The 10,517-nt window shown below is 35.3% G+C and overlaps 1 protein-coding gene across 1 annotated transcript; it reads left to right on the top strand.

Moving 5' to 3' along the window:
- The first annotated feature begins 2,738 nt into the window (after positions 1–2,738).
- On the top strand, positions 2,739–9,160 carry LOC116722806 (interferon-induced protein 44-like). Its single transcript, XM_032567116.1, has 8 exons — positions 2,739–2,763; positions 3,805–3,822; positions 4,085–4,118; positions 4,621–4,828; positions 5,607–5,753; positions 5,881–6,049; positions 8,080–8,180; positions 8,259–9,160. Exons 1-8 carry the CDS (start codon positions 2,739–2,741, stop codon positions 8,418–8,420), a joined length of 864 nt encoding a protein of 287 aa, XP_032423007.1. The 3' UTR covers positions 8,421–9,160.
- The last annotated feature ends 1,357 nt before the right edge of the window (positions 9,161–10,517 follow it).

The following is a 10,517-nucleotide window of genomic DNA, read 5'->3' as shown; positions in this document are numbered from 1 at the left end:
TTTACAGGAAGCTTGCTTATCCGACATGAAGGGATTCCTCCCTGGCAACAGATTGTTTTGCAGCCCACTTTTCCGTTCATCAGTAAATAATTCACTAATACGTTTGACTGTGAATGACAAAAATAATGAAAGTCTCAGAGAGACGACTCCACATTACATGTTACAATGAAAGAAGAAAAAAAGAAACAAATAAAACCTCTTGGTTGAATTATTGGATGCTGGTTAATGAATTCTACAAGTTATCTTTCTCTGATTTTGATTAAAATAAGTTATATTATGTTGCAACCTCCTGAGTAATCTGTTGGTAAATAATAATCTATTCTTAAGGTTGTAAACTGTAATTTATTGTACTTTTCTGCATGAACAAGTATTAATCACAGAGTAATGCTGTGAAACTCACTGAATACTTACTATTTATTCCCACGGTAAACGAAACAGCCACCAAAATCCTAAAATGGAAAAACGGTCCTTACACTGAATAAAAAACAAGCCCCTCCCCTGCCACAGACACACACGCACACGCACACACACACACACCCCCCCACACACACACACCAATTCATGTTTTCATGAGTTGTGGGGACTTTACATTGATTTCCATACATTTTCTACAGCCTAACCATTACAATACCCCTGTGCCTAAACCTAACCATCACATACCTAACCCCTAATCCAAAACATATTCATCCAAAAAGTAACTCAAATAAAAGTATATGTACAGAAAAAGTAAAGTAGTTAAAACTGTTACTTACATACAGAGTAACTGATCAGAACACCAAGCATTGCCATCAGACAGACAAAATATAGTTATGTGAAAATTCTGGTATTTTAAAGACTAAAATGAAAGTAATTCCTACAAATAACATAATTACAAAACAACAAAATTGGGCAAAAATAAATACTTTTCCAAATCCATATCAATGTAAAACTCATGAAACTAAAACTTACAGTCGACAGTGTATAGAGGTTTGAACAGAGTCAAGTATTTTCAGTGACAATATCTACTGTTTACTGTGTATTCACTTGACCTCTTAAATGGCTCAGATGATAGAAAATATTAGAATAACAAAACTTCTAAAAGTAGAAAGTATGGTGTTGTAACAGTATTTTCCCCCCAAAAAACGTTACTCAAACAAATGTATCTAAGTAGATGTAATTACTTACGGCCCGCCTTCTAGTAATCAGTTTGATTTTAAAAGCTGGACTAAGTAGACTAACTTTTTTCTTGTCAATTTGTTACATTTTGTATGAGAGATTTTTCTTATTACTGTCTTCAAATTTCAAAAGTTTATGCACTCTTAGCTTACTATTATCTTTAAACATGTGTGGAGGCAGACCTGTGAATTATGAATTATTATCTCAAACAAACCACTTCTTGTGCGACATCAAAGGATTCCAGAAAGCTTGTGAACACACACCACAGTGGTGACAATTTGACCAAAACTTCAGCTACGTCAATATTGCTTAGCTTTTAAAATGCTTTAAAATACAAAATAACTCGTTATCAAAAAACACAGTACTTATTAAAAGTGGACAAAACAAAAATGGTTTTAAAGTCAGTCCTAGTCTTTTGTATTTCTACTTCTTTGCCTTCAGTCAAATCAGGACCAACCTGATTTAACTATGAGCAACAAGGCAGTTCAATGGGGTTTACATCATAAAAACATCATAAAAACTTACAGTGACTAATTGTGAAACCAGGGGTGTTTACTGCATAACAACTGCAGTAAACTCAGTTTGTAAATCCCTGAGCAAGGAGCTTTTCAGTAATTCATGAACTAACAGAAGTATTTTATGGTCTATTGTCTGAGGGAGCCAGTAGAAGGACTTTAGATCTGGTGTGATTTGCTTTATCTTCCTAGTTTTAGTGAGAACACCAGCAGCAGCGTTCTGGATCAGCTGCAGCTGGAGGATTTTTTAGTCAGACCTGTGAAAACACTGTTGCAGTGATCAATGTGACTAAAGATAAATGCATGAATGAGTTTCTCTAGATCTCGCTGAGATCTAGAGAAACTCCTGGAAATCTTCTTCAGGTGACAGAAGGCCGACTTTGTAACTGCCTTTATGTGGCTCTGAAGGTTCAGGTCAGAGTTCATCACTACTCCCAGGTTCCAGGCCTGATCTCTAGTTTCCTCTGTAATAACTGCAGCTTTGTCTCAAAGACGGAGCTAGCGCTACCTAGAAGTTTTGCACAGCTGAATGGTTGCCATGGAGATTAAAGGATTTCACAAATATGCATGAAAGAATCAAAGCAACACTCCAGAGCAAAGTACCAAAATGTATTCTTGTTAACCATTAATTGGCTCTTCTTATCAGTCAGATGAGTTACTCAAAGTAAAAGTGAAACCAAAAATATCCTATAAAAACCTTGAACTCTTACTATTATTCCACTTCGACCGTCCTCCTTCTCTACAGATCTTCACCTGTTCAGGTAGGTTCAACAGGAACAATCACTGCAGTTCAGCTGCACTGACTGATGAATTTGTGTGTTTGGGAACTTTTAGACAATATATTTAATTTATTTTCTATTTCAATTGTTTGAGCTGGTCAATGTTTCTAATAATGTGCTGGGGTTTGTCTTAGTAAAGGCTACAAATAAACTCTTTCATGTTCTTATGAGTAAAAAGGAATTATAACATTTACAGCTTTAAAAAAGCTCTAAACAAATTGGTATTAAACAAAAAGGGGAAAAAAGGTGGAGTGAATAAACCTAACTCTTCATTCTCTCCCTCCCAGTCATGGGGAATCGGCATCCAGCACCTCGTAAGTATCACAGGATTGTTTCAGTGAGTCACATACTGTATAATATATACTCTAACTTACTGTCAGTTTTAAATCACTCAAGTGAAATGAAGTTACAATTAAACAATGAGTAATCAACTCATTTCCACTTTATTTAGATATATTTTGAGCACATATTTTGTTCTATTAATCAAGACTATTTTGGTAACTTTGCTTATATCAATATTATTATCCATCCACAATTTCAGTTTATTTAGCTTATTATTTATGCTATGTATAGGATTACAATAGTTATCATTAGAATAAAATCTAACAGGGTCATCTGCAAACAAAAAAGTACATTTAAAAATGTAAATAATGTGGGGTCTAGTACAGCTCCTTGTGGGACCCTGAAAGAAATACCCAGACACTTTGATTTAAACTCATCCATGAGAACAGGACAGAGATTTTAATAAATGTCAGATTTTGTAATGTCTAAATATGCTAAACGTTATCTATGTAATTGTTTTGTGAAAACATAATTAATAATTAAGATCAATAGGATGATATTCACAATACATGCCACAGAACAGGTGTGACAATCAAGGGGTGGAAATTTTCAACATGTACAAAAAATAAAATCTGTCTAATTATTTATAGTAAAATATTAAATGTGCAAGAAAATGATGGGGGAGCTTTTTCTTATTGTGAACTTCTTCTTATTAAAGTTCACAAGCATTCTTGTAACAGCAGGCAAAATGGTGTAGCAAGCAATAAATGAAGCCTAACAGTATAACAATCGAAGCATGATTTGAATTGGAACTGCTAAATATTTTTACATGATTTATTATGACTGTTTTATCATTTAGCACCACCGCCTCCCCCTCAGCCTCCTCCCCAGCCGGCTCCCCGTAAGTAATTTTCTTTTCACTCCCACACAAAAATGCACTCACCTTCTCACTGAAGAGTTGAATCTGTTTTATATATTACCAAGTATTCTACAAACTAAAAGTAAAAATCTATCACTTTTTTTAAATTAAAATTTTTGGCCTAATTAAACTTAATCTGTTTTGCTGTGTTTAGCTCCTCCACCATCTCCACGTAAGTCAAACTTATGTATTAAGGCTTTTACAGAGAAAATGTGTTTGTGGTTCTATAATAACAACAACAACAATAATAATAATAATAATAATAATAATAATAATAATAATTATTATTATTAATATTAATAATAATAATAATTATTGTTTAACTTTGATTGCTTGTACAGTACCTATTTGTTTAATCAAATGCATTATCAGTAGCAAGTATTCTTACTATTGCAAGATGTTATTTTTAAACACAGTTTAAAACTCCGTCACAGTTTTAAGAACTCCATGGAGAGAAACATCTTGGGGGTGAGTACATTTGTTTCTATCCATCAGCATGTTGCCAGTGTGTTTGTTGTTCTTTCACCATCTCTTCTTTCTTACCAGTGGAGATCACTTTCCTTTATGCAGACGCCTACATTCCCCTTATCAATTTCTCAGACAGACTGGACTTTATCCAAAACCATCACTTGATAGTTCATTTACTTCATCCTATTGTGAGCTCATCATCAATAACTGTAATGATTCCAGCCATTAATACCTTAAAAAAACACTTTCAATTCAATTCAAAAAGACTTTATTTATTCCATAGAGAAATTAAATTATGAAAATGTATATAAATCTGTATGGATGTGGCTTTGTTAAATGTGGTGAAATGCAAAGTCCTTACCACTTTGACTTGTAAATGCAAATCCAAAACTTGCATTTACAAAATAATCCAAAAATGGTAAATTATGCCACAAAGCTGATGAGGAGCCAGAAGTTCATTCTGGCAGATATTATTAAAATAATAACCTTTATTTCTGTTCAGAGGTGAAAATAAACAGGAACTTCTGCAGTACGTGAAGAATTTTCAGCCTCAAAATGAAGAAATTGAAGCCATCAGAGTTTTGCTCCACGGTCCAGTCGGTGCAGGAAAGTCCAGCTTCATCAACTCTGTCAACAACGTCCTGCAAGGGAAGATGACCAATGAAGCTCTGGCCAGTTCCACAACCTCTGATCAAAGTTTTACAAAAATAGTCAGTATAACTTCTTGTTTGATGTTAAAGGCTTATTCTTATTATTGGGATTTATGATTTCTTATACATCTCTGCTTGGTGGATCAATTAATCTCCACATGGTTGTGTGGAATGTTAATTCATACTTTTTTAAAATAAAATGTAGAAATTGCTGTCATTCCTCGTTCACCCTCTATCCACAGCTAACATGATACATTTATTGGTTAAAGCTTATTATTGGCCAACAGTCATAACAACAAAAATATTTTGTAGTTAGAAAAATAAAACAATGCTAACCTCGCATAAGAGACAACAAGCAGTATCATCTGACCTGTCATCATGTCTGGTGGGCATAATGAGGGTCACAGAGACTATTTGTTTTGAGAGCTCTCGCTTTATGGCACCAGTTTTCTGATCTCCACTCTTGTCAGCTGGGCGGCCCTGTTACACTTGTTCATGTTACAGGTTCACTTTGCGGCTGTGTGGTGAGATCTGCCTAAATGTAGAGAAAACATTTGATATGATTCAGTTTGAGACATTGTGGCGCCGCAAAACAACAGCGTGCTGCGTGACTGGGAGGCCAGTCAGTCCGCTAATGTTAGAAACTATCCCACCAAGACTTATTATGTAGCAACATGTTCAGAATTTTATTTCGCAAAACAAATTTAAGATTAGAATTGAACTAATATATGTATTTTGAAGCACATTTACTGCTGTTCTCATAGTTTTAACTGTATTTGTAGCAGCTACATATGAGCTGTTTACATAAAAACAACTTTAATTTTTCTTTTTCTTTCAGTATCAAACCTATAAAATCAAGAAAGAAGGCAGGGGAAACTTTTATCCCTTTGTGTTCAATGACATCATGGGTCTGGAGGAAAAAGCTGGAGTCAGAACAGACGACATCAAACTGGCCTTGAAGGGTCATGTGAAGGACGGATATAAGGTACAAATACATATTTTTTACTGTTAAAAATTCCTCCTTCTAAAGCTATTATAATAATCTTGCTTGACATGGAAAATATATGTTCGTAGCAATTGTATTGAATATACATCATATTTGTTTTCCACAGTTCAATCCTATATCTTCACTTTCCGATGGTGATCCTGGCTACAACTCTTCCCCGTCCATGAGTGACAGAGTTCATGTTTTGGTCTGCATTTATGACGCTAATGCACCACAAATGAAGCAGGATGTTTTACAAAAAATGAAGGAAGTCAGAGAAGCAGCCAGTGAGCTGGGTAAGAAACAAAAATATACCATAAACTTGCGTTTACAGTAAAGTAACGTAACTGTAAATGTAACTAAGCCAAAAATACTCAAATTTTACTTCAACAGTCATAGAGGTTACATAATAAACAGGTGGTAGTCAAAAAGTAGAAATCATGAAAAAGTTTATTTAAATCAGTAATTCCATTCAAAAGGAGAACATTGTATATTATATTCATTTGTTACACACAGACTTGTAAATTTCAAATATTTATTTCTTTTAGTGTTAATGATAACTAATGAAAACAACAAATTCAGTATCTCAGGAAATTTGAATATTGTGAAAAGGTTGAATATTGAAGATCCCTGGTGCCACATTCTGATCAGCTAATTAACTCAAAACACCTTCAAATGCTTTTAAATTGTCTGTAAGTCCAGTTCTGTAGGTTACACAATCAATAGAGAGACTGCTGACCTGACAGCTGTCCAAAAGATGACCTTTGACACCTTGCACAAGAGGGCAATACACAAAAGGTCATTGCTAAAGAAGCTGGCTGTGCACAGAGCTCTGTGTTCAATCACATTCATAGAGGTGAAGGGAAGGAAAAGATGTGGAGAGAAAATTGTGAAAAAAAGAACATGTACAGATTCAGAAAGAGTGAACTGCAGCTGGAGTCAGTGCTTTAAGAACCACCACACAGATAAATACAAGACATGGGATTCAGCTCACATTCCTGGTGTCAAGCCACTTTGAACAAGAGACGACATCAGAAGAATCTTGTCTTGTCTGAAGACGATAAAAACTCTGGACTGGTGCTGAGTGGTCCAAACGTTATGCTCTCTGATGAAAGTAAATTTTGCATTTCCTTTGGAAATGAAGATTTCAGAGTCTGGAGGAAGAGAGGAGAGACACAGAATCCACATTGCTTGAGGTCCAGTCAAAGTTTCCAGTCAGTGATGACTTGGGTCTCCATGTCATCTGCTGGTGATGGTCCACTGTGTTTTCTGAGGTCCAAGGACAGCGCAGCCATCTACCAGGAAGTTTTAGGGCACTTCCTGCTGCTGACCAACTTTACTGAGATGCAGATTTAATTATAAAACATGACTTAGCATCTCTGCCATGGACTGGCGACATGTCCAGGTTGTACTCCTCCTCTCACCAGTTGGTAACTGGAGATAGGCACCCGACCCCAATGGCATCATGAGGATGTAAGAAAATTGATTGATTGGACTTGGGACCTGCACACAGTGTCAAAGCACCGATACCTGGTTCTGTTCTTAATTGGCCAGCAAACTCACCCGACCTTAACTACATAGAAAATCTCTGGCGTATTGTGAAGAGGAAGATGTGATACACCAGACCCAACAATTCAGAAGAGCTGATGGTCACTGGGCTCTCATAACACCTGAACAGCAGCACAGACTGATTGACTCCATGTCACACTGCATTGCTGCAATAATCTTAGCAAAACGAACCTCAACCAAGAACTCTGTGCTGTACATGCTCATACTTTTGATGTTCATACGTTTTGTGGGCTAACATTTTCAAAATCCTTTTATTGTATTGGTCTAAAATAATCTAATTTTCTGAGATACTGAATTTGGGGTTTTCATTAGTTTTGAGTTATAATCATCAACATTTAAAAGAAACAAACACTTAAAATATATCTGTAAAGTCTGTGTTATGAATGGATATAGTATCACTTTTTTAATGGAATTACTGACATAAGTCCACTTTTCTATGATAATCACATTTGTTGACTAGCACCTGTAAGTATAAAAAAGTGAAAAAAATAAATTAGGAAATGCAGCTACTCTCAAACATTTCATGGTGTTTAGAAAAGCCATAAAATCCATCATGGCAAAGCAAAGGAGAGCAAAGGGAGAGAGGCCTTCAACTCTAAAACATTAGTGACATTTTACAGTTTAGTCTTTTTTTACATTATGTCATAGTTAGAACTACAAAAATTCATCTGAGAAGAATTAATTTCATGTACTTGTTAAAGTATATTTACTGCTAATACCGTATCAAGATACAAGAAAATAATCTCTGTATCCACAGGAATCCCTCAGCTGGCGATTCTCACCCACATTGACTCAGCCTGTGGGGAAACAGAGAAAAATCTGAAAAACGTCTACCAGAGCAAACATTTAAAGAAAAAGGTGAGCTCTACTAAGATTTATTCAAACAGGAGAGAGAAAAAAAACAGACTCAAAATAAATGTTTATTTTTAAATATAGATGGGCGACTTCAGCTCCAGCTTGGGGATCCCAATGAACTGCATCCTCCTAATGAAGAACTACAGTCATGAAACTCAGCTGAATCCAGACGTCGACACTCTGATCCTGAATGCTCTGAAACTGATGATTGACTTCGGAGACGACTACGCCGAGAAACTGTGAAGTCGCAGAACACTTTGTGGGGATATGCATGAAAATCACAGCAGTAATACAGTTCATATCAGTGAAAAATTATGAGGTGAAATAGTGGGGTTAATATTAATAAAATAAACATCAGTAGCAGCTTTGATTATTGTAAGTTTGTTTTTTCTTTAAGTTGGTTCCATTTAAAACACTATTCAGGTGTAAACGCCATAGAAGTTTCAGCAGAAAACAAAATGACTGAAGAAATAAAGATGATGTGTTAGTCAACAAAAAAGTAGAACAAAAAGAGATCAAAGATCAGATAGAAGAGGACCAATTTCATCAAAATAAATGTATTCCTTATTAACCATGTCATAAACCATAAAGACAAACTGAGAAAGGCTGGACTGACAGTTTTCTGTAGCATTCATAAAACTTTCCTGTTAGTTTGAAATCGCTAAAGACGTTCATTACAAATGAAGAAACCTTAATAAAAGCTGTTTACTGTGAAAGAGATTCAGAGAGTGAAGCATCTGTGGCCTGAATGAGTAGAGGCAAGTGTTGCACTATTATTATTGCTGCAAGCACTGCAAATATCATTACAGTTATTATTCAGCAAATATAATACCTGACATGAAGATATTTTCTTCTGCTAAGACTATAAGTTCACGTAAAATAGAGCTTAATTTTTAGTATTCTAATTTTAAATGTTGTAATTTTAGTAGTTGTAAGTGAAACACAAATCATAATTAACAGAAATAAAACCCTGAAAACATAAATCTGTGTGTGATTGATCCTAATATTGTGTTCTATGGGTTCTGAGTGGTTCAGTAGAGCGGGTCCGGTCTAATTCCTGGTCTTCGTCCATTTTCTGCATGTTTTCTGCTTCTCTCTTCAATCTTTCTTCCTGTCAAGCAACAGCTTGACAGGAAGTACAAAAAAATACTTTTTTAGTACAAAAAAATTCTTAAAAATATTTTCTCTAAAATAAACAAGCTTCTAAATAATATTCTAATTTATTTAATTGATCTGTATATTTGAGATAAGAATGTGTGTTTGATATATGAAGACATACATAATGTAAAACACTTCAAAACAAATTAATGTGGAGTGTTAGATTTAGTAAATAGGTGCATAGTTGTGTTAAAAATATTGAAGGGCTTTTGAAAAACAGGGCCCGGTTTGTCAGAATCAAGCTTGAATAATTCTGGAAATTTATGAGAAAATTTAACTGCTGCTCTCCTGTAAAGTCATGAGTCATAATCATAATGTACAATGCAACGTGCACACACACATGCACAGCTCAAACACAGAGACACCTTTTAAAATTAATTTTTGTGACAAATAAAAAATGATTTAATTAGTTGCTGCTGCTGGTGGCTCAGTGCATTGTGGGATAGCTTGCTGGCCAATCCCTACTCTCACATATAAACCAATTGCCTCAACAGAATCAATTATTGCGACATAGAAAAACAGGTTAAGTTATGTTGCGCAATTTCAGTATTGCTAACCTAAAATAACTTGATAGATTTTGTTTGGCTGTACATAAACTAAATAACAAAGACGTCTTAACATTTTACGTTATGTGCAAAGAAGGTATTTGGTCTACACTATATAGTAGTCAAGTAAATAATATTCTTTAGTTGAAATGTTACAGTGATGTAAAGTGTTCAATATTTCCCTCTGAAATGTAGTTAGGAGGGAAGTAGAAAGTAACATGAAAAGAAAAAATTCAAGTAAACCACTTTGTACTTGGATGCAATATTGCTAAAGTACATTCCAAAACAGAAAAAAAAGCACAATCATCAAAAACATACTTTTTCTAAAATAACCCAGATCAAGTAGAGTGAGTTGGTGAGACTTTTCATCCACAAACCCAAGTAACTGTTGGTGAATCTGGGTTTTGGTTTCTGTTTCTGCTGCTTGTCTTGTCTCTAGTCACCCACTAGATGGAGCCAGGAGGCTGTGTTGTCCGGAGGGCGGTCTCAGGTGTTCACTCGCCACACCTGCAGCCAGTAATCAGCCAGTGTTTAAGAGAAGTTTGTCCACCTGTCCTTCGATGCCTGAGTGTTGCCGTTCATGCTACTCTGTGCTCTCTCTGAGTTTTCTGAGGGTTTCACTCAAACCTCCCTTGTG

The sequence above is a fragment of the Xiphophorus hellerii genome, chromosome 7 (genome assembly GCF_003331165.1).
Source record: "Xiphophorus hellerii strain 12219 chromosome 7, Xiphophorus_hellerii-4.1, whole genome shotgun sequence".
In the NCBI taxonomy this organism is placed as follows: Eukaryota; Metazoa; Chordata; class Actinopteri; order Cyprinodontiformes; family Poeciliidae; genus Xiphophorus; species Xiphophorus hellerii.
This window is presented reverse-complemented; position numbering and strand designations above follow the sequence as displayed.

What these genes read in the sequence shown, in the direction of transcription:
- LOC116722806 (XM_032567116.1), top strand. Translation starts at nt 2,739, where the DNA reads ATGGGGAATCGGCATCCAGCACCTC. An exon ending in ATCAAAGTTTTACAAAAATA is followed by an intron (nt 4,829 to 5,606) that starts GTCAGTATAACT and finishes TTTTTCTTTCAG; the next exon opens with TATCAAACCTATAAAATCAA. An exon ending in AGAAGCAGCCAGTGAGCTGG is followed by an intron (nt 6,050 to 8,079) that starts GTAAGAAACAAA and finishes CTGTATCCACAG; the next exon opens with GAATCCCTCAGCTGGCGATT.